The 27199-nt window shown below is 41.8% G+C and overlaps 1 protein-coding gene and 1 pseudogene across 7 annotated transcripts in view; both read left to right on the top strand.

The window, feature by feature from the left end:
* KIDINS220 (kinase D interacting substrate 220) overlaps nucleotides 1-27199 on the top strand; it is a 76191-nt gene that overhangs the window by 31248 nt on the left and 17744 nt on the right. For 4 of the 7 annotated variants that reach the window (XM_036224045.1, XM_016121147.2, XM_016121148.2 and 1 more), the window contains exons 16-25: nucleotides 83-234; nucleotides 390-679; nucleotides 1392-1532; nucleotides 2204-2447; nucleotides 2619-2707; nucleotides 4130-4274; nucleotides 5641-5803; nucleotides 21806-21984; nucleotides 22895-23121; nucleotides 25134-25247. In XM_036224045.1, the coding sequence (XP_036079938.1) occupies nucleotides 83-234; nucleotides 390-679; nucleotides 1392-1532; nucleotides 2204-2447; nucleotides 2619-2707; nucleotides 4130-4274; nucleotides 5641-5803; nucleotides 21806-21984; nucleotides 22895-23121; nucleotides 25134-25247 (1744 nt within the window). Of the gene's footprint in view, nucleotides 1-82; nucleotides 235-389; nucleotides 680-1391; nucleotides 1533-2203; nucleotides 2448-2618; nucleotides 2708-4129; nucleotides 4275-5640; nucleotides 5804-13360; nucleotides 18759-21805; nucleotides 21985-22894; nucleotides 23122-25133; nucleotides 25248-27199 lie in introns of those variants that run through there. The other 3 variants (XM_036224046.1, XM_016121149.2, XM_036224047.1) reach the window with 2 other exon arrangements.
* Nucleotides 18772-18887, top strand: LOC118606351 (annotated as a pseudogene).

Below are 27199 nucleotides of genomic sequence, written 5' to 3'. Positions count from 1 at the left end.
AATAATAGGGTACGTGATTCGGAGATGACGCACGTTGTTGTCTTCAGGGATCTGAGTGATGTTTTCTTTCCCCTCCCCGAAGGTTCTTGTTTACAGACTACAATCGGCTGTCCAGTGTGGGGGGAGAAACATCCATGGCCGAAATGATCGCCACCCTCTCGGATGCCTGTGAGAGGGAGTTTGGCTTTTTGGCAACCAGGCTTTTTCGTGTATTCAAGACTGAAGACACACAGGGTAAGGCTTCCTTCTTTGTGTGCGTAGGGGTTCAGGATGGGTGACAATATGAACTCTGATTATCGGGTCTGTCGTATGCTGTCGCCGTAGCGTTTAGGATTTTCTAGACACTCAATATGTAAATAATTGTTACAAATCGTTTGTCCTATTTACAGGTAAAAAGAAATGGAAAAAAACGTGCTGTCTTCCCTCTTTTGTCATCTTCCTTTTCATCTTTGGCTGCATAATTGCTGGAATCACTCTCCTGGCCATATTCAGAGTGGACCCCAAACACCTGACGGTGAATGCCGTCCTTATCTCCATCGCATCTGTTGTGGGCTTGGCCTTTGTGCTGAACTGCCGGACCTGGTGGCAGGTGCTGGACTCGCTCCTGAATTCTCAGAGGAAACGCCTCCATAGCGCTGCCTCCAAGCTGCACAAGTTGAAAAGTGAAGGATTCATGAAAGTAAGCCCTCGCCGGCTGTTAGCAAACAACTGACGTGGTCGTTTGGGCTTCGGGGCATGTCCTCTTTAAACGTCTCATTCGTTTTAGTTTTATTCCAGGTCTTTCCTGTGGAAATGCATATTTGAAGTAGGAAAAATTATAGCAATACCACATTTCTATAAAATAGATTTTTATAAGATACTCAAAGGAGTTAGCAGGTTGATTATTCCTGGGAATTCCTACCTAATAATAAAGATTCCTCTAGAGCCTGGTAGAATGAGGAAGTTGAACCAATATAACATGTGAAATAGCATCGTACTTTTAGGACCAAGGGATGGTCTCCAGTATCCCCAGCCACTTCCTTTGATCAAGGTCCTATCCCATCGGGGAGCCATCTGTCCTGTGGTGTTCAGATTGTTTAGATTTGCATTTAAATCCTAGTCTTTCGACATTCAGAACTTTTGATCTTGGCAAGTAAGTCACTCACCCCAGTTTAATAATTAAAAAGAAATGGGTGTGACAGTGTCTACTTCATCATAAGGGTGAAATGCTCCAATTTATGTGAAGTCACTTTGCAAATTGTGAGGCACTCACTGTGGCTTTAAGTGGAACCGTAACCGGCAGTGAGGACTGGGGCGTTCTTTTCTTCCCGTTGGGTGACTTTCTGTCAGGCTCGTAAAGAGACCTGCTGGACTTTCTCGCGCCTTCCGCGCCGTCTCCCTCCTTCACACAGGTTCTTAAGTGCGAAGTGGAACTGATGGCCCGGATGGCGAAAACCATTGACAGCTTCACTCAGAATCAGACGAGGCTGGTGGTCATCATCGATGGGCTGGACGCCTGCGAGCAGGACAAAGTCCTCCAGATGCTGGACACTGTACGTCTTCACCGTCTCGAAGCTTGTAGTTGTCACATACGTGGCAGCTGAGAGGAACGACCTCATGAATGTTTCACATGGAATTTGAATAGTACTTTTCGTTTTGTGAAAATAGTCATTTTTTAAGTGTTGAGACATAGTGAGAGTAAATGATTCATCACAGAGTTAAACACTCTTAGCTTAATGGCAGAAGAGGAAATGAAAAATGACTGACTCTGAGGACCGTACGTAGTGCGACCGCAGCTTTGCTGTCCAGAGAGTTATGGTCAGAGCCAGAGGCACGAGTAGGGAGCCCGCAGAGCCTGTGCCTTGTCCCCGCGGGAGGCATCGGTGGCCCTCTGTGAGGCGCGCGGTCGGCAGCAGTGCGCGACCGGGTGGAGCCCGGCGTGCCCCGTACCGCCTCTGTGTCACACGTGTGTCGGTCTTACCTCCTGTGGAGACCACTGAAGTGTCTCAAAGTAGGACAGGATTCGTTGTTTTCTGGGGGTTTTATCTCTGTCAGATGGTAAAAATCCAGATCGAGACTTCAGCGAAATTTGTTTTCATATAGAATTATGTTTTAATGAAAAAAAAAAAATATAGCCACCAAAGTATAACGCTAATTTTGAAGAGACTTTTTATTACGTTGGATCATTTAAAATATATATCACAAATACACATTTCTTCTGCAGGTCCGAGTTCTGTTTTCAAAAGGCCCATTCATTGCCATTTTTGCAAGTGATCCACATATTATCATAAAGGCCATCAACCAGAACCTCAACAGTGTGCTTCGCGACTCAAACATAAACGGACACGACTACATGCGCAACATAGTTCACTTGCCCGTTTTCCTGAATAGTCGTGGACTAAGCAGTGCGAGGAAATTTCTTGTAACTTCAACAACAAACGGGGACATTCCATGCTCAGATGCTACAGGTAAGGATCACGTTCTTCGGATACTTTCGGATTGAAGTAATTTTGTAATTTTGTAGTTTTTCGTGGTGGCGTACCTTTTCCCTTGAAAAACATTGTTGGTAGTTCGTTTCCCTTTGTATATCACGTACAACAGAATTTTAGTACAAATGGTGCTCTTGATAAATCTTTAAGGGCTGCAGGAAGATGCCGACAGAAGAGTTTCACAGAACAGCCTTGGAGAGATGACAAAACTCGGGAGCAAGACAGCCCTCAACAGACGGGTAAGGCGCCATTGGTTTTGAGCCGCACGTTTGTGTTGCTGTTACTCAAGCGATACTAAGGCGACGTCACTTAAATACTCTTTTGTAAGTATTGTACTAAGCTCGTCAGGTACACTTTATCACCGAATTTTCCTGCAGCTTCGATGGCTCTTGAGGGAGTGGCTGAGCCCGCAGCCGTGTAGCCGTACTGCACGGGCGCCCCCTCCTCTCCCAGCCCGTTCCCGGCCCAAGCGCCGCCCCGGACCCCGGGCCGATTGATTTGGAGTCTCTGAGGGTCTCAGGCGCCCCAGTGATGTCGCCCAGCCCTGAGAACCACTGTATTCATTCCAGGCGCCCGTCGCCACCATGTCTGCGGGGTGAAGAGGCTTGTAGTGCGGGAAAGCCCCGTGCCTTGTCTCCCCGTCGGCCTTCCTCCTCCCCTAATGTTCGTGAGCTGTGACAAGTGCTTCTGTCCCCACACAGTGATTTCGTGCCCTTCCCAGCCACCTTGGGTTTCTCCTGGGACATTCCAGTCGTCCCTGCCCTAGAATCCCCTTTTGTATGGAACAAGGGAGTATGACGAGAAAGGACGTAAGTTATGGAGATAACTTAAGGATGGCAAGGTCGGGCTAGCATTAGCATCGCCTTTCTTTTCTCTCTAGTTCGTTACATTAAATTTGGACATTTTACATGAAGGAAAATCAGGTCTTCAGTGACCTTTCGACATTCTGATTTCATGCCGCTACCCTATACAAATATGGACATGAAGTTATTGTTATAAAGGACAGTCGATGGCACTGAATTAAGAGGTGGCATGATTTTCCACTCTGAGTTTCTCACCTGGGAGCCTGGGCCCGGGCTCCCTGCGTAGCACCCACCACCCTTGGGTTCACGGCCTCTGATGAGAGACCCTGAGCCGTGCCCGGTCCTCCTCGGATCTGGTGGGGTCCCCCGCCCCACCCAGCAGAGTCCCTTCATTCAGCCATTCGGTTGCTTTAACTCAGTGCATTTAACGCACATGTGAGGGTGCTGAGAGCAGCTGTGCCTTTTAGATAGTTGTCACACGTTAAAAAATAACCTAAGAATCAAAACGCTGAATTCTTAAAACCAGACAAGGAGTCTATTGCTTTGTTATTTCAGAGTTCAGATAAATGCTGAGCTCCTGTGAGAGTCTGGATCGAATGCTCTTCCTGTAATTCTGCTCGCTTCTAATCTTCAACACACCGAGCTTTCTCTCACTCTGCAACTGTAAATCAAAATGCATCTGAAGCCACAGCACAGCGTTTGAAGCAGTTGCTGCTGATATCACTGTATAATTTTTCTGTAAAGAGTCTGCCTCAGGGAATACTGCTGCTGTCACTTTTTATTACAGAACCTTCCTCTTTGACCGAAATTTTAGATTTGTCATTGTCACCAAACAGCCTCACGTTCTCACTGTTTCAGGACACGTACCGGAGAAGGCAGATGCAGCGGACCGTCACCCGGCAGATGTCCTTCGATCTGACAAAACTGCTGGTGACGGAGGACTGGTTCAGCGACATAAGCCCTCAGACCATGAGGAGACTGCTTAACATTGTCTCCGTGACAGGTGACTTTTGTTTCTCGCTGTCTTCTGTTAGGCAATAAACTTTAACAGTAACAGTGCGACGCAGTTTCGGAAACAAAGGGATTTACTCTCTATTTATGTTTCTGCTGCTAAATACCAGTTTTATTCAGTTTCAGCGAGAAAAATCAGCCATCAGTTGTGCACTATTATTTTAAAACTTATGATTTAAAATAAGTCCTTTGATTTCATGTCAGGTTTAATTGGATTGCAGGTAAAGGCTGTGCCACTGATCTAGCAGGCCAGACCCTGCTTGCCAGAGAAAAGAATCCAGGGATGCACATACCAGCAAATTTGCTGAGGGAGCGAGGGGCCGAGGATGTGGGAGGAATTGGGTGGGGGGATCGTGTTTATCTGTTAGTGGTAAGGAGTGGCATAATTCATATTTGAACTGAAGCAAATAGGTACAAGCTAAGCTGATAATGGTCAGGTAAAACCGACAGTGTTTAAAATGAAAAAACACTATCAGCGGTTCAGAATCCCAGCAGAATCAAGGGAGAAATGGTGAAGCAGGGAGATAAGACACCCGTCTGAAAAGGTCGATGGCGCAGCCGCCCACGTGAGCATGTGCCCAGTGCCAGAGCACTGGTTAGAGTCCTCAGGAAACCTCAGGGATGGACAGGGTTTTAAGAGAATGTGTAAACAAATCTTAGAAACACATTATAACATACTTGGTAGGTTCCTTACATAGGCTGCCCTTAGTATCTAAAAATGAGAATGTATGGGATTGCACATTTAACAAAACAGGAACGGTCCAGCATATTTGGATTTGTTTAAGAACCATCAGTTTGCTTTTAGGCAGTACTTTAGAGCAGCGGTCCCCAACCTTTGTGGCACTGGGGACCGACATTCCTATGAGAATCTAACGCCTGATGACCTGAGGCGGAGCTGAGGTGGTGATGCTGGCGCTGGGGAGCGGCTGCAGATGCAGATGAAGCCTCACTTGCTTGCCAGCCTGCCGCTCACCTCCTGCTGTGTGGCCTGGTTCCTGACAGGCCATGGACAACACTGGTCTGTGGCCTGGAGGATGGGGCCCATCATAGGTCCACTGATGCTCTTGCTGTGTGCTTGTGGGCAGTGTCAAGACCGCCTGACACACACTTCTGAAGGATTTTGCCTGCATGTACGTGGTCCAACCACACAAGAACTACTTTAGAAGTAAGTAGGGTTTAAGCACTAGAAGCTTTCCAGGAGAGTGCTTTGAATTATGTAAATACTAGGTTGGAATTTGTTGTGTAAATTAAGCGGCAAGTTTTAAGGGTTTAAAGTTAAATTGTGAATATACTAAATGTTTCACTTAACACAACATTACACATCTGTGAATTAAAAAATGTTTTTATATTCCTTACAGGGCGATTACTGAGAGCCAATCAGATTAGTTTCAACTGGGACAGGCTCGCCAGCTGGATCAACCTTACTGAGCAGTGGCCATACCGAACGTCGTGGCTCATATTATACTTGGAAGAGACCGAAGGTATTCCAGACCAGATGACATTAAAAACCATCTATGAAAGGTACTTTCTTTGTCTGGTCTCTTCATATTTAATTTTATCTTAGATTGAGTTGACTTTTCAGAAAAAAGTTAATACGTATAAAGCAAAATGAATACAGGATAATATGTATAAAACATACACTTCTGGATTCAACTAATCATTCTTGTTAATTCCATCATAATTTTGAAGTTCTATTAGCATAAATATGTATCCCATTATATGAAATTTACAGCTTTATTTGTGTAGTAAAACATTTTGTTTCATGAATAACTGGTTGTACCATAACACAGGTACTGTGTAATTATGAATATATGCTAGATGAGCAGTTATTGTGAAAATTTAACTTTTTAAAAGTTTTAACTTCTTAATAATAATTCACACCAACATAATGGGATTTGTTAGTCACATGATGTATTTTTACATAAAGCCATGATTGGCGTGGACAGGGAGTCCTTTGTCACTGAGACACTGTTATTTTTGTGTAAATAAAAGTACATTTGAGGAAAGATTCAGCCTTCACTTAGAAACCATGACCTGGATTCTTAGTGTTCTTTTTGTCTGAGTTGGCGGTGTTCCTAGAGTAGTGTATTTGAAAGAAACCTGAAGCGAGGGCACGGGAAAGCGGGCTGTCTCGCGGGCCCTTGTCTTGGGGGTTGGGGGGGGCTTGCCATGGGCAGCCCCTCCTTCTGGTGTTGGTACCCCAGCCTGTCTTCCTCAGTGCCAGGTTCTCCGCTCCGCCTTCGCGCTAGTCTGCGGTCTCTATGAGGCGCAGGGAGGTGGTTAGAATGGTTCCAAGTGATTAACAAGGAGGATTGTGGGTCACAAAGTTTCAGTGACTTCCCAGAGCCACACAAGTCTCACGTAGCAGAGCTCTTTCGACCCAGGTCTTTCAGACTCCACGAACTACTTCTGCGCCTGTCACTGTTCTAAACCACTTACAGTTTAACTCTTCTCATCCTCACGGTCTCGGAGGCAGTAGGTCCTGTTATTCTCATTTTACACATGAGAAAATCGAAGCCCCGGAAAGGTACGCCGCTTGCCGCAAGCCTCCCCGCAGGAGGCGGTGGGGCTGGGGTCTGAAACGAGGCGCCTGGCCCCAGGGTCCCTGCCCACGTACTGGCCGCCCCTCAGCGGCGGGTAGCGTTCAAACTCCCCGCAGCCGTGGCGCTGTCCGAAGTGCCGAGGAAACTGAGATTGTGTGATGAACCTAGGTATCCGAAGTTTTTGCATGTTTTCTTTCTAGAGTATCAGATATTAATATTCTATTTACTACTTAATATTTTATATATAAGATGTCTAATATAAACTGTCTTATTCCAATAACAGTTGACCTATTAAGCAGACATTACTGTAATGTATTATTTTTCTATAATTTTTTGCCTTCATGAAAACATCAGTTTTCCCTATTTAAAATCAACTATTAGTTATCACCTTTTTTCAGTTTTCCTTCTTTTTCTCTTCCATCTATCCATTCATCTATCCATCTGTCCGTCCATCTTGTAACAGTAAATAGTCCAGGTCAGTTTTTGGTTTTGGTCGAGAATAGGACTCGAATCAGTCTCTTTCCTTTCCTTTCCTTTCATTAAATGTAATGCTCAGAAGTATACTGTGTCTTAAAAGTACACCACGTCTCAGGATTACAGAAACGTTGATCAGCTGTCATTGTCAAGGGCAGTGTGCTTGGCCTCCTGGGCACTGGGCCTGCAACATGTGCTGTTAAGAGTCCAGACAGTGCTGAGAGAAAGCTGCGTCCTCAGGAGCTAGAAGCAGGAGAGAGGTGAAAACGAAAAAAGATTTCTAAAGTCCCTTGAAAAACTTATATTTCAGTTCAACCCAGCACAAAGTTAGTAAGTGTCTACTATTTGGATAGTAGGTGCTGGAGATACCGTGGTGAACAAGTACACGTAGGTTTACTTTTTGATCCAGCAATCTCACTTACAGAAACTTACTCTGTGCGTGCACCTCCACGAATCCAAAACAGCGCTTACGTGGGGTGGTTTATCGTGGTGTTATCTGTGGTGGCATAACTGAATCACACATTTACGGGAACATTGGATGACTAAATGAGGGCACATCTTTCGTAATAGAGTATTTTGTAACTGTAGAAAAGAATGAGGACAAACTATGATTTGATATGGGGGAATTTTCAAGATATTAAGTGAAAAAGGCAAAGTGCAAAAGAGTGTATAACATGCTCGTGTTTGCAAAAGAAGGTGGGTTAAGAACTTCCATATATGAATATTGAGATATGGGTTCTTTTTCTGTAAAAATACAAAACAAACCCACAGGAAGATAAACCAGAAACAAAAAATGTTTACCTATAGAGATGCTTAGATCAGAAATGAGATGTCTCTGAATGTACATTTTTATATAGTTTGATATTCAAATCATGTTAAAAATAAAAGTTAGGATAGAAAAAAGCAAACCCTAATATTGACTCAAACAGATCTTAAGGGTATATGAAATTGATGACCCAATCATACAGATAAAATAATTCAAGCACCTTTGAACTCAGTACTCTGACTATTCTTAGTAGAATATATTCTGAGGACAAAATTTAACTGCATAGATATCTTGAACTTATTAGGTGTATGGTTGGTAATATTGTTGTTATACTTCTGAAATCCTTTTGAGTATGTCGTAGGGTAGAGTAAATGAATAGATAGATATTTTGGGGCACCTCTGTCTTTCACCCAGTGGGTCCATACCAGCGTATCTCCAGCCAACGAGATACAAATATTGAATGAAAGAAATTGAGGAAGAACACTATGATATTCGATTGGATTTGGAGATATTAAATAATAACGCATAATTTTAATGAGCTTTCTCCTGGCTTTGTCTACTGAAAGAGCCTAGAACCAAAAACACCCTAAACTTGTGAGCATACCTAGAGCCTAGATCTTGGTTCCTGAGACCCGAGGTGCCTTGGAGAAGTGGCTAGTGCCAGACCTACGGCGGAGAAGGCTCAAGGTGACCCTGCATGGTTGTGCCAGAAAGCAAGGAAGGACGTCGTCAAATGGTGGGGTCTGGAGAAGGGGGCACAGGACTGAGCTCGAAGGAGCACCTTTCACACTGGGGCCTGTCATAAGGAAAACTGATAGTAACGGATGATAACACTGAAAAAAAATAAAATCCAAAAGGGGTAGCTGTTTGTGCACAGATCATAGGAGAATGCCAGCTAACATGTGGAAGGAATGAGTAAAATAGGAAAGTCAACATTTTTGACTCCCACTGTGATAACCGATTTGAGCAAGGATCATCAGTAGTGTTGAACACCATTGGGGGAGGGTCGTTGGGGTACAGGATGCTCACATAGTCTCAGAATACCACTCTTCAGGTCACTTCGTGTTGCAAAGAGAAAGGACCTTTACAATGGACAGAGCTAGATGTCACTGCATTTTATCGAATGGTCAAGACATTAATGCATCGTAACGGATACATAGCATCACACGCCTCTAGATCAAGTGTGGCAGAGGCTACCACATCACCTGCGGGGTATGGGTGCCAGAAATGCCTCACTCTGGCTCTAATCGTGAGGAAACAGCCAGATAAATCCAGAATGCGGAACATTCCACCAGACGACTGGCTCAGACTCTGTATTGGCCACTGGGGGAGACTAATGCAAAGTGTGAATTGTGATTGGAATCTGTATCAGGAGAAAAATAGAGCACAGAAGGACATTTTGGGGGTAATTGAAGCATCTGAGGTTTTGAGTCTATTCATTTCCTTAGGCATGGTAGTGTTTTAGGGAGATGCGTGCTGAAGGACTTTGGCGTGAAATATACTTACAGATGGTTTGGCAAAAAAAGTGTTTTATGTGATTGTATGTAGATATATGTATGTATATATGTGTATCTATATATGTTTATATATTATACATGTGTGTATAAAGGAGTACACACACATATCCATGGAGCACACATCCTAAAACCCCAAGTGGATGCCTGAAACCATGGATGGAACTGAACTATATGTATATATATTCATACACGTGCACACTGTTTTTTCCTACATGTACATCATACCTGTGATAAAGTTTATAGATTATGCACCGTAAGAGATTAACAACCGTAACTAGTAATAAAGTAATAACAATATACTGTAACAAAAGTTGTCATGTGATCCCTCTCCCAATATCTTATTGCACTGCACTTATCCTTCTCGTGCTGATGTGAGATGGTAAAATGCCTCATTAAGTTGAGAATTTTTACCTTTTCACTTAAAAGGAAACACTTTACGGTTTTTCTTTTTCTTTTTCTTTTTTTGGCATATCCGAGTTGCCAGTATCACTACTCTTGTGCTTTGGGACCATTGTTAAGTAAAATAAGGGTGACTTGAACACAAGCCTTGTGATATTGCCCCAGTTGATCTGATAACCCAGAGGGCTACTTAATGACCAACCAGTGGGTACCATGTACAGGGAGAGATGCTGGACCACGGGACGGTTCATGTCCCAGGTGAGATGGAGCGAGATTCCATCACACTACTCAGAGCAGCGCACAATTTAAAAATGATGATTCGTTTACTTCTGGAATTTTCCAGTTAATATTTTTGCACCATGGTTGACTGTGGGCAGCTGAAACCACGGAAAGCAAAACCACAGATAGAGGACTAGAGTGTGCATGCGCACGCATACACACACACACACACACACACACACACACACACACACACAGCGGAGGAGGGCGATAGCAGGTGTATCAGATGTATTTTAATTTGTGAATCTAGGTGAGGTGTATTTGGGTGTGTGTTGTTCTGTTCTTTGAATTTTCTATGAGTTAAAAATATTAAAAGAAATTTTAAAGCAGTGGAAGAGATACAAGTAACTAAAATATAGGATATTTGACAAAAGAAATATTTTCGAGGGGGATGTTTTTTATCATGTAATTAAAATAGCTTAGAGTGAATTTTTGTAGAGGGAATATTTTGTGCAAGCAAATACAGAATATTATATATTGGAAGTATAATCAGATGAGGAGACTTTGCTTTGCCATTAAATTAATCCATTTTAGACTTCAGCACTTGGGGCTGGCATCTATGAGGGGGTTGGATTCAGGGTGATTTTGAGATGCCTTTTTTTTTTTTTTTTTTTTTGAGAAGTATGTCTTATATGTCTACAAATACTAGGAGTGTTTTGTAGATAGTCTGTGGAAGAGAAAAAGACAATGTAGTAAATCTGAGAATTCATTAAGAAATTGACTTAAAATAATTAAATTTAAGATGATTTGAATGAAAAACTATGGGGAGACAATTTAATCAACTTATTGTAAATTCATATATTAGAATATGTTAGAATAGTTTCAATGACTGTTTCTAGTTAACTATAGTTGAGTTCTTTGATGCTTTTGCTTGTCATTTGAATAATAGAAAGTTTTATTTACAGCAGACAAGCAGCACTATATAATTGATATTCATTTATTAGAAGAAATCTGATTTGGTAAAAACAATTAGAAAATAGTATTTTTAACACTAGTAGTAAAATTTTTTTGGTCCATAAAAAGCCTCATTTATTTTTATAGCAATTTGATGACACATCTGCTTGCTTTATTCAGCTGAAAAAGAAAATGTTGGTTCTTGGTGTTTGGTAAAATTGCTTTGTTAAATTATTTTCTAAAATTGTTCAACTTTTAACAAATGACATTTGATACTAACACTGGAAAGCAATTTCAGCTCATTAAGTAGATCCCTGTGTAAACCGTTGGAACATGAAGATGACATACTGTTCACTCAAGATTATTTTAATTGGTACAATTATTGTAATTTTCTTGCAATTATGTGTTGAGCTAAAAGCTTTTGTCTAGATCATTTGAGGTTTTTTTTTTTTTGGTTAACATACATTTAGTAAGAAGAAAGGAAATAAAATAACTGTAGATAAAGATTTTCTGTCTACTTTTTATTATAGCGTTTTAGACAACCATTGAAACATTTTCATATAAAACTTTATTTCTGATATTTTTCAAGCATTTTAAGCAATGATAGAGGTTTTAAAAAGATCAATTCAAATAGTTTTCACGAAGGTAATATTTAAAATTTTTGTTTTGACACTGCTCAAGAAGTCTTTTACTCAGGATGTTATGGTCAGAATAGTTTTGTGATAAGGATAATGCCATATTTTATTTTGGTACTCTTTTATTTTTTAAATTTATTTTTATTTTTTAATTTTTTAAAAAATAATTGAATGTTTTGAAAGAGCCTTAGAATGGTAGCCATTTTTCATTTTATTGAAATAGCTTTTTCCTGAATAGACACTTTAGCCATTTAATTTATCATATATTAAACTCAATATCTTTAGATTATTCAGATAGTGGTATTTCTGTACTTAAGACATTTCTGTCATAAAACATTGTGTCATGATATTTCTTCCTGATATTCAGCCAAAGTTTTTATGAGCTTAATGTGATCCCTTCTGGTTATCTCATGCCCCTTGGCTCTCACTCACCACCTTCCTCTCTCCATGTCCTTGGGGGTCATCAGTGGTCCCCAAACCCCATCACGTGATGCAGATTATGCAGGGGTGTGTTTCTGTGCATGTGGACTTAAATTATGAATTTCAATAGCATGAAAAATTGGACACTGACAGTTAATTTAGATGTGTGAAGTTGTCTCATCTTTGTAGTACAAAGTATATTCTTTGTGCTGATTAATTTTCTCTTTATTTAGGTTGGAGATAGTATGTATATTTTAAACACTGTTTCAGTGTTTTTGATATATAGTTAAGAATCTTAGTTCAGTTCTGTCTGCTTGATCTGGTGCATTTCTGGTTGTACGTTGTTTATTCTTATTCATTGTCTCGGTGGAGATGAGTTGGAAAATGTAGGTTCCTAAAGATAAAGGTGAAGGGCAGAATTTTTAAATTCATGTTGATATCATGTCTACTTTTGTTTTTTAGAGGAAAAAAAATAAAACGTTGAACTAGACATCTTTGACTATTTTAAAATCGATCTTTTTGTATATCTTGCTACTTTGTTTTATTGTTGCTACCAGACTTCTATTAACATCCAAAGGTGTGAGCAAAGTTAATGGGAGAAAGCTTCCTTCACTCATTCAGAAAATAGTTACTGAGTATCTATTGTGGACCAGGCACCGCTTTAAGAGCTTGGATATGTGGATGAGCAAAACACACACATCCCTGCCCTGACACGCTTACTCTAGCAGCAAGTGATGGGTAATAATACCTGTACTACGTGACCGCACAGCGGGTTTAAGGGTGACAGGTGCTCTGGGAAAAACAAAAACCGGAACCGAGTCAGCAGGAGGAGGCGGCGAGCAGATTCTGTGCTTCCTGAGAGGCTCACGGTAGTCCTTGAGGCGGGGAGCGTTTGAGCAGCCTTGGAGGGGGCAAGGGACTTAGCCAAGCAGATGCTGTGAGGAAACATTTCCCGGCAGAGGGAACAGTTTGGACCAAGGCCCTACACCCAGAGAGTGCCTGGAATGTTCTAGAAATGGCAACAACAGGGATCTGGGGCGGCCAGAGGGGACTCAGTGAGGGACGGGACGTGGAGGTCAGCGAGGTCAGGGGGTGCGGGTCATGGACAGCTTTTGGAGGGTCATTGTAAGGACCTTGGCTTTTACCCTCAGGAAAAGGCAGATCTGTTCCAGGCTCTTGGAAAAATTGCGTCCGTGCCCCGTATGCTCTGAGGTGCCCAGTGCTTGGCCGAATCAGTGTGACGTGGCCTGCGTTTGGGGACCCTGCTGGCCCGAGGGAGCGTACTTTGAGAACCTGTGCTGGAGAGGAGAGGAATGAACCTGGCTGGAACCGTGAGGGTAAACGAAGCGTCGTGCAGAAAGTAGGCGGTGACCCACGGGAGAGATGGATGCGTGACAGAGGACGACACTCGGCGGCACTGTGGGAGCGCGAGATGGCGAGGGAACGGAGATCACGCACAGTCCGTGGCAGCGTGCCGAGAGGAAGCTCGCGGTCCCGGGCATCGGCGAGGCTTCACGTGGCGGTTTCCCTGCGGTGTCTCCTTTTACAACCGCGTCTTATTTCTTAAGGTCACGTAATGCTTTATTTCTTAATGAAAGGGTGGGTGTTAAGCCTACTTTTTGGATCATTTTTAAATCACCTTCTTTTTCTCAGACTTGCCAGCTGCCTCGCCTGGTCCCCCGCCCCCTGTTTAAGCCCCTGGTTGAGGGTGGATGGAAGGGGGTTCGTTCCCACAGCGTTGGGACTGACAGCTGTGGTCGAGAAGTACCGCGTCGATTCGTGCGTACGGAAGACGGACGTGATGGTGCTGGCTTGTCACATTGGGCTCTGAGGGTAAAGAGACGTTAGCGGTCCAGATCCTGTACACAGTGACCAGGTTCATCTGGCGCTGCAGACGACCTTCTGCGGCTCCAGCCCCTTTCACCGTCCTCCCGGGATTGTCAGCTTCCCCCTGCAGCCGTCTCCGGCCCCTCTCCCCCTCTCCCACCTCATGCTTCTGGTCTCATCTTAAGTGCCCCGGGGAGCCCTTTGTAAGCTGACGTCCCTGTTCTCCAAGGTTTTGTTAGATGTGCTCCTTGCGTTCGGAGCGTTCCTTCCCAGCACTTATGGCAGTTACCCTTTTACAGACATCCGCACTGCTCTTCTTTAATATTTGTTTCCTCAACTAGACTGCTAACTTCATGGGCCGTGACGTCCTTAAACGCTGCCGAAGTCCTTGTGTCTAGACGTTCCTGGCATAGAGTGGTCAGCAGTGGGTATTTCTGAAAGAGAAAAGAAATATGATAATGACATTTGGGTTGAGGAAGCGTGGATTGGGGAAGAGAGTAAGCAAGTAAACAAGAAGACTCATCCTATCTTGAAAAGAATGCTCTCCACACAGGCACTTGTTCTGTGGTTCTAAATGTGGGTGATGTTCCCCTTGTTATACCAGAAATCCCTGGGGCTTGGTCTGCAAAGATTGAATGGAGATTACGCATTTCAGCCAGCACCTAGCAGGTTCTGCCTTTTGTCTGGTGATACTAACCTCCGTGTTTGCATAGGCACCTCGCTGTAACTTTCAGTTCAGCTTCATTTTGAAGTTTCTTATGTTTATCATCGTTTTAGAAATGCCATTTTTTGGCGTCGCTTCACATTGGCACACTGGGCAGGTCCCTCCCGCTTCAGTTTATGTTTACAGGTTGTCGTCAGTATCATTTAAAATAAGCGTGACCTAGTGGGACTCCATTTTTGTTATGTTAAACATTTTGTTTGTGTTTATTAAAGAAATACAGAGTTTATTATGTGCTGAGCACATGATAACAAAAGTCCTAGCTAAGATTCCTCGAACCCTCAGTACATGCCACACGTCGGGCTGGGTGCGCTGCCTGGATTGTTTCGTAGCTCCGGGAGGCAGAGAGCGGCGTTCACCGCGTGCCACAGCCCGGGCTGCTGGAGCTTCCTCGGCCTGTTTCCGGAGGCCAGGGACGGCCTGCAGTCACACAGCTGGGCAGTAGGTCTGAGATGTTAGAAATACAGAGCGAAATTCATTGTTTTTTTAATTTTCAGATACATTTTATTTATTTTCAAACAAATATTTAGAATCATTTATGATTTATCAATGGGAATGTGACAGCAGATAGGAAAATTTCCAGAGGATTGAATTTATCTTTTCTATTATTCCATAATATGAGTATTATGCATATTTACATTAAAAAGTAAATCTGATTAAGGATTTAAAATTTACCAAAAAACTAGATCTATCTTTAGAGATCAGGTAGAGATTTATTTTTTTCCTGAACTTATTTTTTCATCAGAGCCTTGTGATTTCAGAATTTCAAATCAAAATATTTTTTGATTCTTCGAACTATGAGAAAAACAGAAGTCATACAATGAAGATGCTAGCTAATAGAAAGGCCGAGGTGAGATGCTGATGAAAAGCCACATGGGCATATGTGGCCTCTGTTAGCAATATCCAAGAAGTCCACCAGATGGGAGTCTTTCACCAGAAACAACGTTAGCCTTTTAGCCGAGAAACAAGATCTAATGCATTTTGTTTTTCCCGTTTCATAGCAGAAAAAATAAGGAAAACACTGAATTAAATGAATATTTTAAACTCCATAGTTCAATTTCTACTCCTGTTTTTAAAAAATGGCTTCATTTTTTAAAATGAAGAGGTAAATGAATGGTTACCTATCATATGGCATAGTTTTTGTTAACTGCAATAGTACCTTTTTCTCCTAAAATTCATTTAAATTAATTTTTGGGAAAAAGAGTGAATATGATCTTACGGATTCATATTTAGATTTAAAAATATCGAGTCCTTAACATTGTTACGTAGGTTCTACACTTAGTCAACATTAAATCTCTAAATTGTGTAATAAAGGATTTGCTTTAATCTGAGACATTTTCATGGGCAGCTTTGAGCTCAGAGCTTCTGTTTTCTGTGCCTGTTTTTCAGAGTTTTATTGTAAAACATTTGCTTTCTATATATGGTAAATGTAGAACTTTTATTTACAGATTTCTGAACAGCAGCAGTAATATGGGCTTCTCTTGTCTCTGGGCAGCAGCTCACAGTGTTATTAGTGTGCCTCAAACAGCTGTGGAAATCAGATCTCATTGACTTTTGTTGGAATATTTTTAAATATATCATAGTATAAACTCTTGACAAAAATAATGGGCTTTACTGTTGTACGTTTAGGCATTTGTGAATTTGTTTGTCTCTCTCAACCTCTTTACGGAAGTCTTCTCTGTTATCGTAGCTTAAAATTACTGTTTTGTCATCTGAATTGCTCTTTTCTGGGTAGGTGGCCTGCTGGACTCCACTGTCGTTCAGGCTTTTCCGCCTACCAGAAGCCTTTTTGCAAATTAGATCTAATGTAGAATCCCAATAAATGAAGCAGAATGAATATAAATTATTGATTCAAATAATAACATTTTCTAATAAATGCAATTCATGAGAAAAATGGGCTCTTCTAAAGAATATTAAAATTGAAGCATGAGGGTGATTTACAATCCTACATTGGTTTAAACATCTATTTGCTTCTCTACTTAGTTTTGTAATATAGCAAGGAAATTCGAAATCCTAAGAAGAAATCAAATGTTCCCAGGCTTTACCCTCGCTTCGTAAGGGCATGATGTTTTCAGGTAGCCTGATGCAGAAACTTGACAGCTTAATTGGGGGCTTTGCTGTGTAGGTGAATCACCAATGTCATCTTGTAGTTGCTCCCGTTTCTTACGATTAGCTGCAGCGCGGAGGTCTGCTGTTCAATGCGGTCCGGTCCCCTGGGTCATGAGTTATTGCCGCGATTTATATTACGCTCTGAGCTCCGGCAACGAGGTTGCAGTGGTGACGCTGCTTGCGTAATTCCCCGAACGGAAAAGTGTTGGTGTGGATTTAAAGAAAAACAGTGAAGCAGTTTAAATATACACTTGGAGATGGAGGAGGAACTTGATTTCAAAGTCTGCAAAAAACTGATGCCAAAAACCCAGGGCGTCCTGTCACACAGGCTTAAATGTTGGTCTTCTTCAGTGTCCTCAAGTTTAATATGTAACAGCATTCTATTCTATTATGTTTTTAAGGAGTTAAAAACATGTAAATAATTAAGAACTTCGAGCCGTAATTGTGGCAGCCAGTTCCAACCAGTGCGGTGAGCGGGGAATGGACTTTTGAATCAGGTGACTCAGGTTCCAGCTCTGCCACTTCCATCCGGGGCGATGTCAGGCCTGCTGCTTAGCCTCTCTGAGCCTCAGCTTCCTCGTTTTAAAAAATGAAATGTTGGGAGAGAGATGAGCAGGGTAAAACACCTGCTCAGAGAATGGCAGGCAGTAGCTATTAAATAATATTAGAATAAATGTTAATATAATAACATTCGAACAAATATTAGTTTTTAAATTTCCCTTTCAGTTGCTAAATTGAAGATGCTCTGAATAAATGGAAAGATATCCACGTTCATAGACAGGAAGACTAAATATTACGAGGTCAGTATGACCCAAAGTGATCTACGGATTCAATGCGATGCCGATCAGAATCCCAGTAGCCCGTTTCTTCTTTTATGGCAGAAACAGAAACCTAATCCTCAAATTTATATAAATTGCAAAGGACCCCAAATAGCCAAAATAATCTCAGAAAAGGAGAATAAAGTTGGAGGACTCATAATTCTTAATTACAAAGCAACAGCAATGAAAACAATGTGGCACCGGCATGAAGGTAGAGACCGATGGACTAGAATCGAGTCTAGAACAAACCTACACGTCTGCGGCCGGTTGAGCGCTGACGGGGGTGCCAAGTCCGTTGAACGGGACAAGCGATAGTCTCTTCAACAAACATTGCAGCGACAGCTAGATTTCCACATGCAGGGGAATGAAGTTGGACCCATATTTCACATCGCGTCCAAAAATTAACTCAAAGTAGACCATCCTCCTCTTTCCCAAGCACGAGGATCTTTTCATTATCAGAAAGGATAATTAAAGTGAAAATTATATTAAAAAAATAAGGTTCTTTAGGAATAATATGTTTTCTTGTGTAGTTTATTTATTCTACAAATGTTTATTAGGCAAAAGTGGTAAGACCAAATTCTGCAGTAGGCACTGGAGAGAAACAGTGAATAGAACCAAACTCGAATGGGATGTACAGTCTAGAGAGGGCGGCAGACAGACATCAGTAAAATAGTTCCACTCACGAACGTAGCACTCCAGGGTGACACGTGGAGGAGCACCGCCCGGTCTCGGGGAGGACCCTCCTGGAGGGGGGATGGGCGGGGCTACACGGGAAGAGCAGGTGTTTTCTGGGGCGAGACAGAAGGGGAGAAGGTACCGAGCTCCTGTCCAGGGATTCTGGTCGTCTTTGCACAGCTAATGGTGGGCTTACCGATGGATGCCGCCTTGTTTCTTACCTGTTGGCAATGGTGCTGAGTGCCTGCGTTCTGTCTGCTCCGTCCGTCTCCCAGAATCTCAGAAGTGCTCTTTGCAGAGAGAGTGTTTAACAAATGGGCATTCGGACGTGGTTCCACAGTGTAGCGGTTAGCATATCTGCTTTACCTGCAGAAGGTCCTGGGTTTGTGCCCCAGTGGAGCCGCAGTCCATGGTCTGTGGCCATGCCACCCTGAACAAGCCCGATGTCTGATCTCGGAAGCTAAGCAGGGTCAGGTCTGGTTAGTACTTGGATGGGAGACCACCTAGGAAGACCAGGTGCTGTAGGTGTAAAAAATAATAAATAATAAAAAAATGGGTATTCACTGATAGAAAGTATTCGAGAGTCTACTAGAAGTTAAATTTGTTTCAAAGTAATAAAACTCTGAAGTAGCTAGGAGTATTCCCTGTTTAAAATTTAAAAAAATTATCCTAATATTTGACTCTTATGATTAAATAATGGCATTAATCGGTGGCTACTTTTAGATAAAGTATGATAAATAATGCCTTCTCCATAAATTATGCTCTTAGAACCTGTTTATGTTTTGATTTAAAATAGAATTTTTTTCCATGTAATTTAGAACCTCATTTTGAATGGAAGTAATGTGAATGGCGTATGTAATTTCTGCCAAGGAATTAATGTGGACTTTCTATAAACCACTGTCGTTTATTATCAAAATGCTTTTAACTTACAGTGATGTTGGCATTAACAAGTGCTGCTCGATGGTAGCATGAAAGATGTTGCATTTACGCTTCCTGGGGGCTCAGCGATGCCCGAGGTTCTAAAATGCTTTCTGCGGACCATTTAACTGCTGGCAACTCCAATTCACACGATTTATAGTACTGGAAATTTACATCTACTCTTAATTGAAAAGTAAAGTTACATAAATTCTTTAAATACTAACCTTGGAAAAATATCTGAAAAAAATATAAAGGCACATATGATTTTGATGGCCTGCTGCCAAAAGATTATCATTTACATAAATATCTCTTTCAGTAGAAGAGTTTCGTGTATTGAGCTCAAAAGGTTAGAATAGAGCCTTCAATCTGGAGACCAGCAGTAGACCGTTGGCTTGTGAACAGCGGTATTGTTCATCGTATTGAGAACACTGTTCACATTCAAGTTTAAGCAGAGCTGGCATTAAAATGCAGTTAATTTGTTTCATGTGACTTGTCAGCTGCATGTTTTTATCTAAATCTTTCTAGCTTCTCTTCTTAGTATTTTATGTTAAACTCCTGAAATAGATGAACTACCTCGTTAACTGTTTAAGCTCTGATATATCGGCCCCTCTGCAAACGATTCTGTGGAACCATTCTCCAAGTTTTCCATTTCATTTTAAATACATTTAATGTCTGTTTGCCATTTTAATTTATCAAGAAGTAATGCCACTTCAGAGGGCTTTTCTAGTTCATGCCTGAGTCCCGTCCGTAAACGGCATTTCCTGAAACTCGTTAAGACCAAATTGCCATCCGCATTTTCTCACCAGCACCCCAGTCATTTCTTGTTCGTTAATCTTGTTTTCTGGATTTTCCCTTAGACGGCTTTTCATATTTGGCTACTAGTCAAGTATTGGGTCTTAGCAGTGAAGTGCAAGTCCCAAAGAAATAATGTCACTGTAACCGATGTCAGAGTAAGGTCCCATTTCACTTTTTGAAGGGCTCGAAAAATCTCACTGCTCCTCTGAAACTGTACTTAGTAAAATCTAACGGTTAATCTTCTTGATTAATTGGGAGTTGAGCGTTTCGAAGATGTCTCCAAATGTACAGTGGTTTTTAATCTGCTTTATGAGGTGTAATTGACATGCAGTAAACTGCCATATTAAAATTACGCAATCGCACAGGTTTCGATACGTGTATTTTTGGTATGTGATATGTGTACTCACGCACGCAGTCATCCCCGCCATCAGGAGAGCGGACACATCTGCCATTTCCAGAGGTTTCCTCCTGTGCCCTCGGATCCCTTCCTGCCTCCTTGCTCCCCGCATCCCTGACTTCTCAGGGAACCCCTTATCTGTTTTCTGGCACTGTCGATTGGTTTGCATTTCTGGTTTTATATAAATGAAAACATACAGCTTGCACTCTTTATTGGCTGTAGTCTTTTACTCAACATTATTATGGGATCGGTTCATGTCAGTGTATGTATGAATAAGTTCATTTGTTTTGTGCTAAGCGGTATTTCCATTATCTGGCAATACCTCACATTACTTAGCTCTTCATCCGTTAGTGGACATTTGGGTTATTTCCAGGTTTCTCATCTACTGCCTTGTCTTTTAAGCTTTCTTTCATATTTTCTATCCTTTTATCTCTCTGTCATGCATTTTTACTTATTGTCACAGATGGGCACATTGCCTGGCATGAGGTAGGTTGAACTATATGGAATTTGTCAATATTTGGCCAATTGACTTGTAAAAATGGCAGTTTTATATAGTTTGATAAAAAAAAAAGTATTTACTAAAGATTTTTTAATAATGTTACTTATTTTTATATGCCTGATATGAAATTATTTATATATATAAAATTCTGCATAATAAAAAAATACTAAGCGATGTACTATTAGTAACTAGTCATCATGTCATTTTGGTGAAATTATTTTTCCCTTCTTTTTCTGCCATATATATATATACACATATATATATACTTATGTAGTGAGCGTATATTAATTACTTTTATGATTGAAAATAAATCTTTTAAAAAGGAAAAACCTGTGTTTTTTTCTAGTTTGTGTAATTTATTTAAAATTATTTTTTATTCTTTTCTTTGCAAAGGAAAGACCCATGGTGGTATTCTATAATAAACATGGATTTTAGAGCCAGTCGGATTCTTTTTCTTAGTTTTGTGACCTTAGGCAGGCCGTTTAATGTGTGAGACCCACGATCCTCTCGTGTAAAACGATGACTCATTTAATTTGCACAGCAAGGTAATCGTTAACGTGTGCGGTGCCCGGCATGTGTGTGATTTTCCTTCCTCTGTTTTTCTAGCCCGGGTCCTGCCTTTGCTGAAAGGCAATGCAATTCTGACCTCACTTGTTACGTAGTAATTTTGTAACTATACCACACGTTTTGATTTTCTTTTCTTTAAAAAAAATTTTTTAAATGCGAGCAAAGTGTGTTATGTGCTATTTTTATAAATAATAAATTTTAATTTATATATAGTATTTCCCTTTCTAATAATGACGTTAATGATCTTTTCCATTTGTTTCTTATTTGAAGAGTATCAAAGAATATTCCAACAACTAAAGATGTCGAGCCGCTGCTGGAAATAGATGGAGATATAAGAAATTTTGAGGTGTTTTTGTCCTCAAGGACCCCAGTTCTTGTGGCTAGAGATGTGAAAACCTTTTTGCCATGCACTGTGAACCTTGACCCCAAACTACGGGAGATTATCGCAGGTGGGTGTTAGTGGGCAATTTACTTTTTCTTCTCTAAAGTCCTCAACGTTTTTTCTATTTTTAACTTAGCTGTATGAGTTTCTCCTGCTTCCTGAAAAACTCAAGAAGTATTGAACCAAGCGCTGGACAGGAGAATTAATGATTGAGCGTCTCTACCTCCTTTTGAGGAATGTTAAGAAATGTTATTTGTTAAACTCAGTTGAGCCTGTCTTCCAACTCACACACCAGAACCCTGACTTGGAATTAGATTCCTTAACTCACAGTCACCACTTTAAGAAGTCAGAGCATTGTGATTTTCCTGTCACCAGTCTTGTTAATAGGGGATCTTTATCCAGAGAGGTGAGAAAGCCTTTATAATACTTTCTAATTTTTAGCTTAAATTTGCCGACTGGAATTTGAGGAGAGACATGAAGTTTGGGGAGTAAGTGCAGTTCTCAGGCCACCACCGTGTGCCCGAGCACACACGCGAGGCCGCTGCCGAGATCCCAGGGACTAGGAGGGAGCACCTCGAGCTGCTCCCGCGTCCCGGGTTAGGTTCCTGTCACAAGGCCAGCACTGTCGCTCAGAGGCGAATGTGTTGGGTAGTTCGCCCACCCGCAGTCTTAGCTAACGTTGTGGTTATTAACGCTGGGCAAGCGCGAGTTATTAATAGTCGGTAACACTTGACGAATCATAAGAATTGTTCGAATGGCACATACAGATACCTTAAAGTGTCAGAGAAACGATCCTAGTTCTGGTAAGTGAAGGGGCGAATCCAGGGGTTGGTGGCATTCAGGCGGGGCGAGGCCGGGCTCCCCGAAGCCCGACGCAGTCCCAGTTCTGCCTGGCGACTGACGCGGGAAGTGCTCACTGGGTTAACGACTGACGCCCTTTTCTTGTGCCTTCTGGGGGTGGTCATTTAATGTTTCAGACGTTCGTGCTGCAAGAGACCAGATCAATATCGGGGGGCTCGCGTACCCCCCGCTGCCGTTGCACGACGCTCCTCCCAGGCCACCCTCGGGCTACAGCCAGGCCCCGTCCGTCTGTTCTTCCTCCACCTCCTTCCACGGGCCGTTCGGAGGCGGGGTCGTGTCGCCGCAGCCGCACAGCAGCTACTACAGCGGCCTGACGGGGCCGCAGCACCCGTTCTACAACCGGGTAAGGGCGCCCCGTTCTGGGTCGTCGTCTCTGCTCACGGACGCTGTGGTTTTGAAACTGCGCTTTAGCATTAACGTGTATAGTTAGAATTTAAGGTATGATTTTATTAATCAAAAGAATTTAAAATGTTAGTGGGTCTAGGCTCGGTTGAGTCCGCACGTTCGCAGTGCCCTCTGCTGTGACTTATTCTCTTGATAAGGGGCTGAGCTCCGCAGGGCCAGCAGAGGCCGCCGTGTGCTCCGGAGGGGTCCGCATCTCTAGTCGTTGATAAACAAACGTTCTGTTTGTTACGTCGTATAGTAATTTATATCATCATTTAAAACAACAGTGAATTTAAGTTTCTACAGTGGTTCAGTAAACCCGTATTTACTGTGTGTTACGGCTGTGAACGAGAGCACGATAGGAAATCCCGCCGGCGGGACTCAGATGTCGCTGCCGGAGAGGAGCGGTGCAGCCCGTTCCCGCCCTTACTTCAGGCTGTCTTCAGTCCCGTACCCTCGTTACTTAGTCTCAATGGGATCATTTCTACTTGGCGAGATGAAAGCGCAGTTAATTGTTAGTGGTATTCAGACCCCATCAAGCCATCCTCGCCTTAATGATTAACGTTGATATTTCCAAAGGAAAATGGGGCGTGAAGGCTGATATTATATGTTCTGAAACTAACTCTCCCTGCGAGCCGCTGCAGTGCCGTATTTTTGTTGTTTCCCTCGTAAGTCTAATTTGAGAAAACATAGGCTCTAGAATTCCTAGAAGCCAAGAGCCTGCCTAAACAGATTTCCCATGAGCTAGGAAGGAGAGTTAGAATAAATTTGGTAAAGGACTTCCAGAATTTAAATTTTCAGTTTTTGAACAATATTGGCCATGTGAGTCATTAGCTACGCCATTCATAGAACTGTGAATATCATTCCATTCTTTTATTCAAACGAGAGGAGACAAAGGTGGACCAAGAGCATGTTATAATACATCCACCTTGTAAACGTGACCGCGTAGTAGACGGTGTGAAATGCAGGCTTTCAGTTACCAGGCTTAAAATCTGCTGTCATTTTGCTTAAAATGGCTCAATCGATCATTCGATGACAGTTGACTTACTGAGACCAGGAGATATTTTTTTAATTTAAAAAAAATTGAAAAGTATTTTACCATCTAGGCTGAGACCTTGTATTTACTAATTATAAATGAATAACAATCACGTGATACTTTAATAACATTTTATTTTAAAGCACTGAAACATTTCTTGTGTTTTTAAGTCTAGTTGTTTTTTGCTCTAGTTATTTGAGGTTTTGAGTTTGAAAGTTAAAAAACTAATTTTCTTAAAATGGCAGGAGTTAAAAAAGTTAGAGGAAGATGTCAGTTTAGTGTAATGAAGCTTGGGGAATTTTAATCTTTATGTTTAACCCATATAGTCTGATAGATCCTGTTAATATGAAGCTCGTTACAAATAAATGCCATAGTTATAAATTTTGTCTAAACAAAAAAAATACTCTTGCCTATTTAGGAGATAGAGTACACACAGGATATGAGGTGAGCTCTAGGAACTTAGAGTAACAGATGTTTCTGGAGTCTATGGTAGCATGTCCTCATATAATCAAGACTTTTTTGATTTTACCTAAGGCTAATCTACTTTTGTGGAGGATAGTATCTTATTAAGACTCCATTCTGCCTTTTTAAAAAAAGAGATTGTGACTTAATATCTGTAAATCACTTAGAACCTGACACATGGTAATAAACCCATAAAATTTTTAAATGTAAAGAGAAACTCTTGTGTCAGACTATAAGGTATAAAATTTAGTTGCTTAAGAAAAGGCTTTTAGTAAATCAGCAGTATAAACATTTAAATAGCATGTCTTAAGTTTGGGTTTGCTGTCTTACAGAGTATGAGTGAGGCTTTTTCCTTTTGTCGTGTTAGAAGCGTGGAGTTGCATTTCATTGGTTAGTTTCATTTGTTAAGTCTCATTACATTTTGATTTCTGTAATTGTTCACCCCCTTCTTTTGTTACGTGTTTTTTCCATAGCCATTCTTTGCCCCCTACCTTTACACGCCAAGGTATTACCCTGGCGGGTCCCAACATCTCAGCTCACGTCCATCAGTAAAACCGAGTGTGCCCAGAGATCAGAGCAATGGCCTAGTAAGTATGGGAAAGGGTAACTAAAGTATTACGCTAATAAGGAACGCAGAGAGCGTCAGAAGTTTGCTTTTTCCTTTCCGTAATAAATGAGTGCGACTTATTTTATAAATAGTTTTAAGAAACATAAGCTGTTACTAACAAACTGCACTTTATTTTCATTTCTGGTAAATATCTATGGAGAGAAATGGCCGGCACTCTCAGTGGGTGACGCAGCGTGGTCCACGGCCGGCGTCCGGCTGAGCACGTCGTGCCGGCCGCCACACTCTCAAAGCCGAACCTTCTCCTCTGCTGATGTCTAGTGTCTTTTTAAAGAATGTGCATGTGAAGCATCTGAATATGTATGTTAGCTCTGTACATAAAGATTAGATGATGTGTTGAAAGAACATTGTAATCTAATGGTGGAAATTGCATAGGCTAAGAAAATTATTCTAATGTACTATCGAATCTAATCTCAAACAAAATACATTTGTGCCTAACATGGTAGGTGTTCCTGATGATAAAATTAGTCTAACACTTTAATAAAATTTCCCTGTTAATATATTTTTATAAATTAGGCAAAGATGTAGGCCTTAAACTGCTATTTATAATATTTTAAAATGTCACTGAATGAAAAATCGCATCCCCTCCTGGTTTCGGTGTTTTGTGTTGTTTGAGCATCATGTTCATTCGTCATCCTCGTTTGGCTCGCCCCTCACCGTTCACCCACACTCTTGTTTTGTGTTGTTAGGAGGTTATCGAGGAGGATGCTGCTGAGGGGTTTCCTTCACCCACAGACTCCTCGAGGGTAACGGAGTAGTCTTGTGGTGTGGAGTTCGAGCATCTCGTCGCTTCCGCGGCCGTGACGACTGTCTTAACCGTGACAACTGTCTTAACCGTGATGGCCGCAGTTCGCTAACTGCTTCTGTGTGTGACGGGCAGCTAGTGTAGCGTAGCTGAATACTAATAACTGTAGTTCACGGATTAATTAAAAAGCTAACGTTCCCCCTTTGTTTCCTCCGCTTTCCCCCCTTTTTCAGTAACGTGGGGTGGGGTTTTTTAATTGTCCAGTAGAGACGAGACTTTCTCAGCGCCATCAGGAGCACTTGATCGGTGGTGTGTGTTCCTTAGTGTTGAGCTGTTTTCACCTCTGCCTGATTCTTTTTTAAGCCACATGGAGCATATTTTTGAAAGTACCCCACATCACCCTTGAGACTACAAAAAGACATCCTGCACTAGATGGTGTAGACCAGAAATGAGTCTTTCATGACCCGTTCTTCATCTAGGTGTCCACAGGTTTTGAAGCCTCAGTGGAAATGCAGTACTGCTTTTCCTTATCTGTATTTTTAATAAAAGAATATTTCCAGGTAAATGCGAAGCTAGTTCAGCATGTAAAGGGAGATATTCAGTCCCCTGCCTGACACCTTAAGGCGGGTTTGTTAAAACAGACTTGCATAGAAAGTCACTTTGTATAGTTATCATTCAAGACCGTGTACTTAATAAGAAACATGTTCGATGTGATGAACCTTAAAATCTTCATCTACTCAGTCAGCGTGGAATTTAAGGATCCAGTTTGTATTTTAACTTCCGTTGATCTCTTTACAGCATGTCGTGCCTGTGTAAACACGGTCAGTTGACAGCTGCGCTGACCTGTGGCGCAGCGCTTGGCATCAGTGCCGTGAAATAATGCATCCCGGGTTAATCCGTGATGTTTTAACTTAAAACACGCGTTTGGATAGGCAGTAGTTTTGTAACTTTAATTTTCTTTGAGTTAATGTTAGGGAGAGAAAGAACCATCTCAGAGTTTTCACTGAGGGGTCGATGATTCTTTTTAGATCATTAACATTTTAGCTGAAGCGCTGGAGTGACTTCAGTTGTCCTCGAAAGATGGACATGGCCAACCAGAACGGTCCTCTCTGCGTGTTGGAGGGACCTGTGGTCCGTGGACCGTTGCCGCCGTTCACGGGAATGGCTTT

This window comes from Rousettus aegyptiacus, unplaced genomic scaffold (genome assembly GCF_014176215.1).
Source record: "Rousettus aegyptiacus isolate mRouAeg1 unplaced genomic scaffold, mRouAeg1.p scaffold_m13_p_7, whole genome shotgun sequence".
Taxonomy (NCBI): domain Eukaryota; kingdom Metazoa; phylum Chordata; class Mammalia; order Chiroptera; family Pteropodidae; genus Rousettus; species Rousettus aegyptiacus.
Note: the sequence above shows the minus strand (reverse complement) of the source record. Positions and strands in the feature narration are given on the sequence as shown.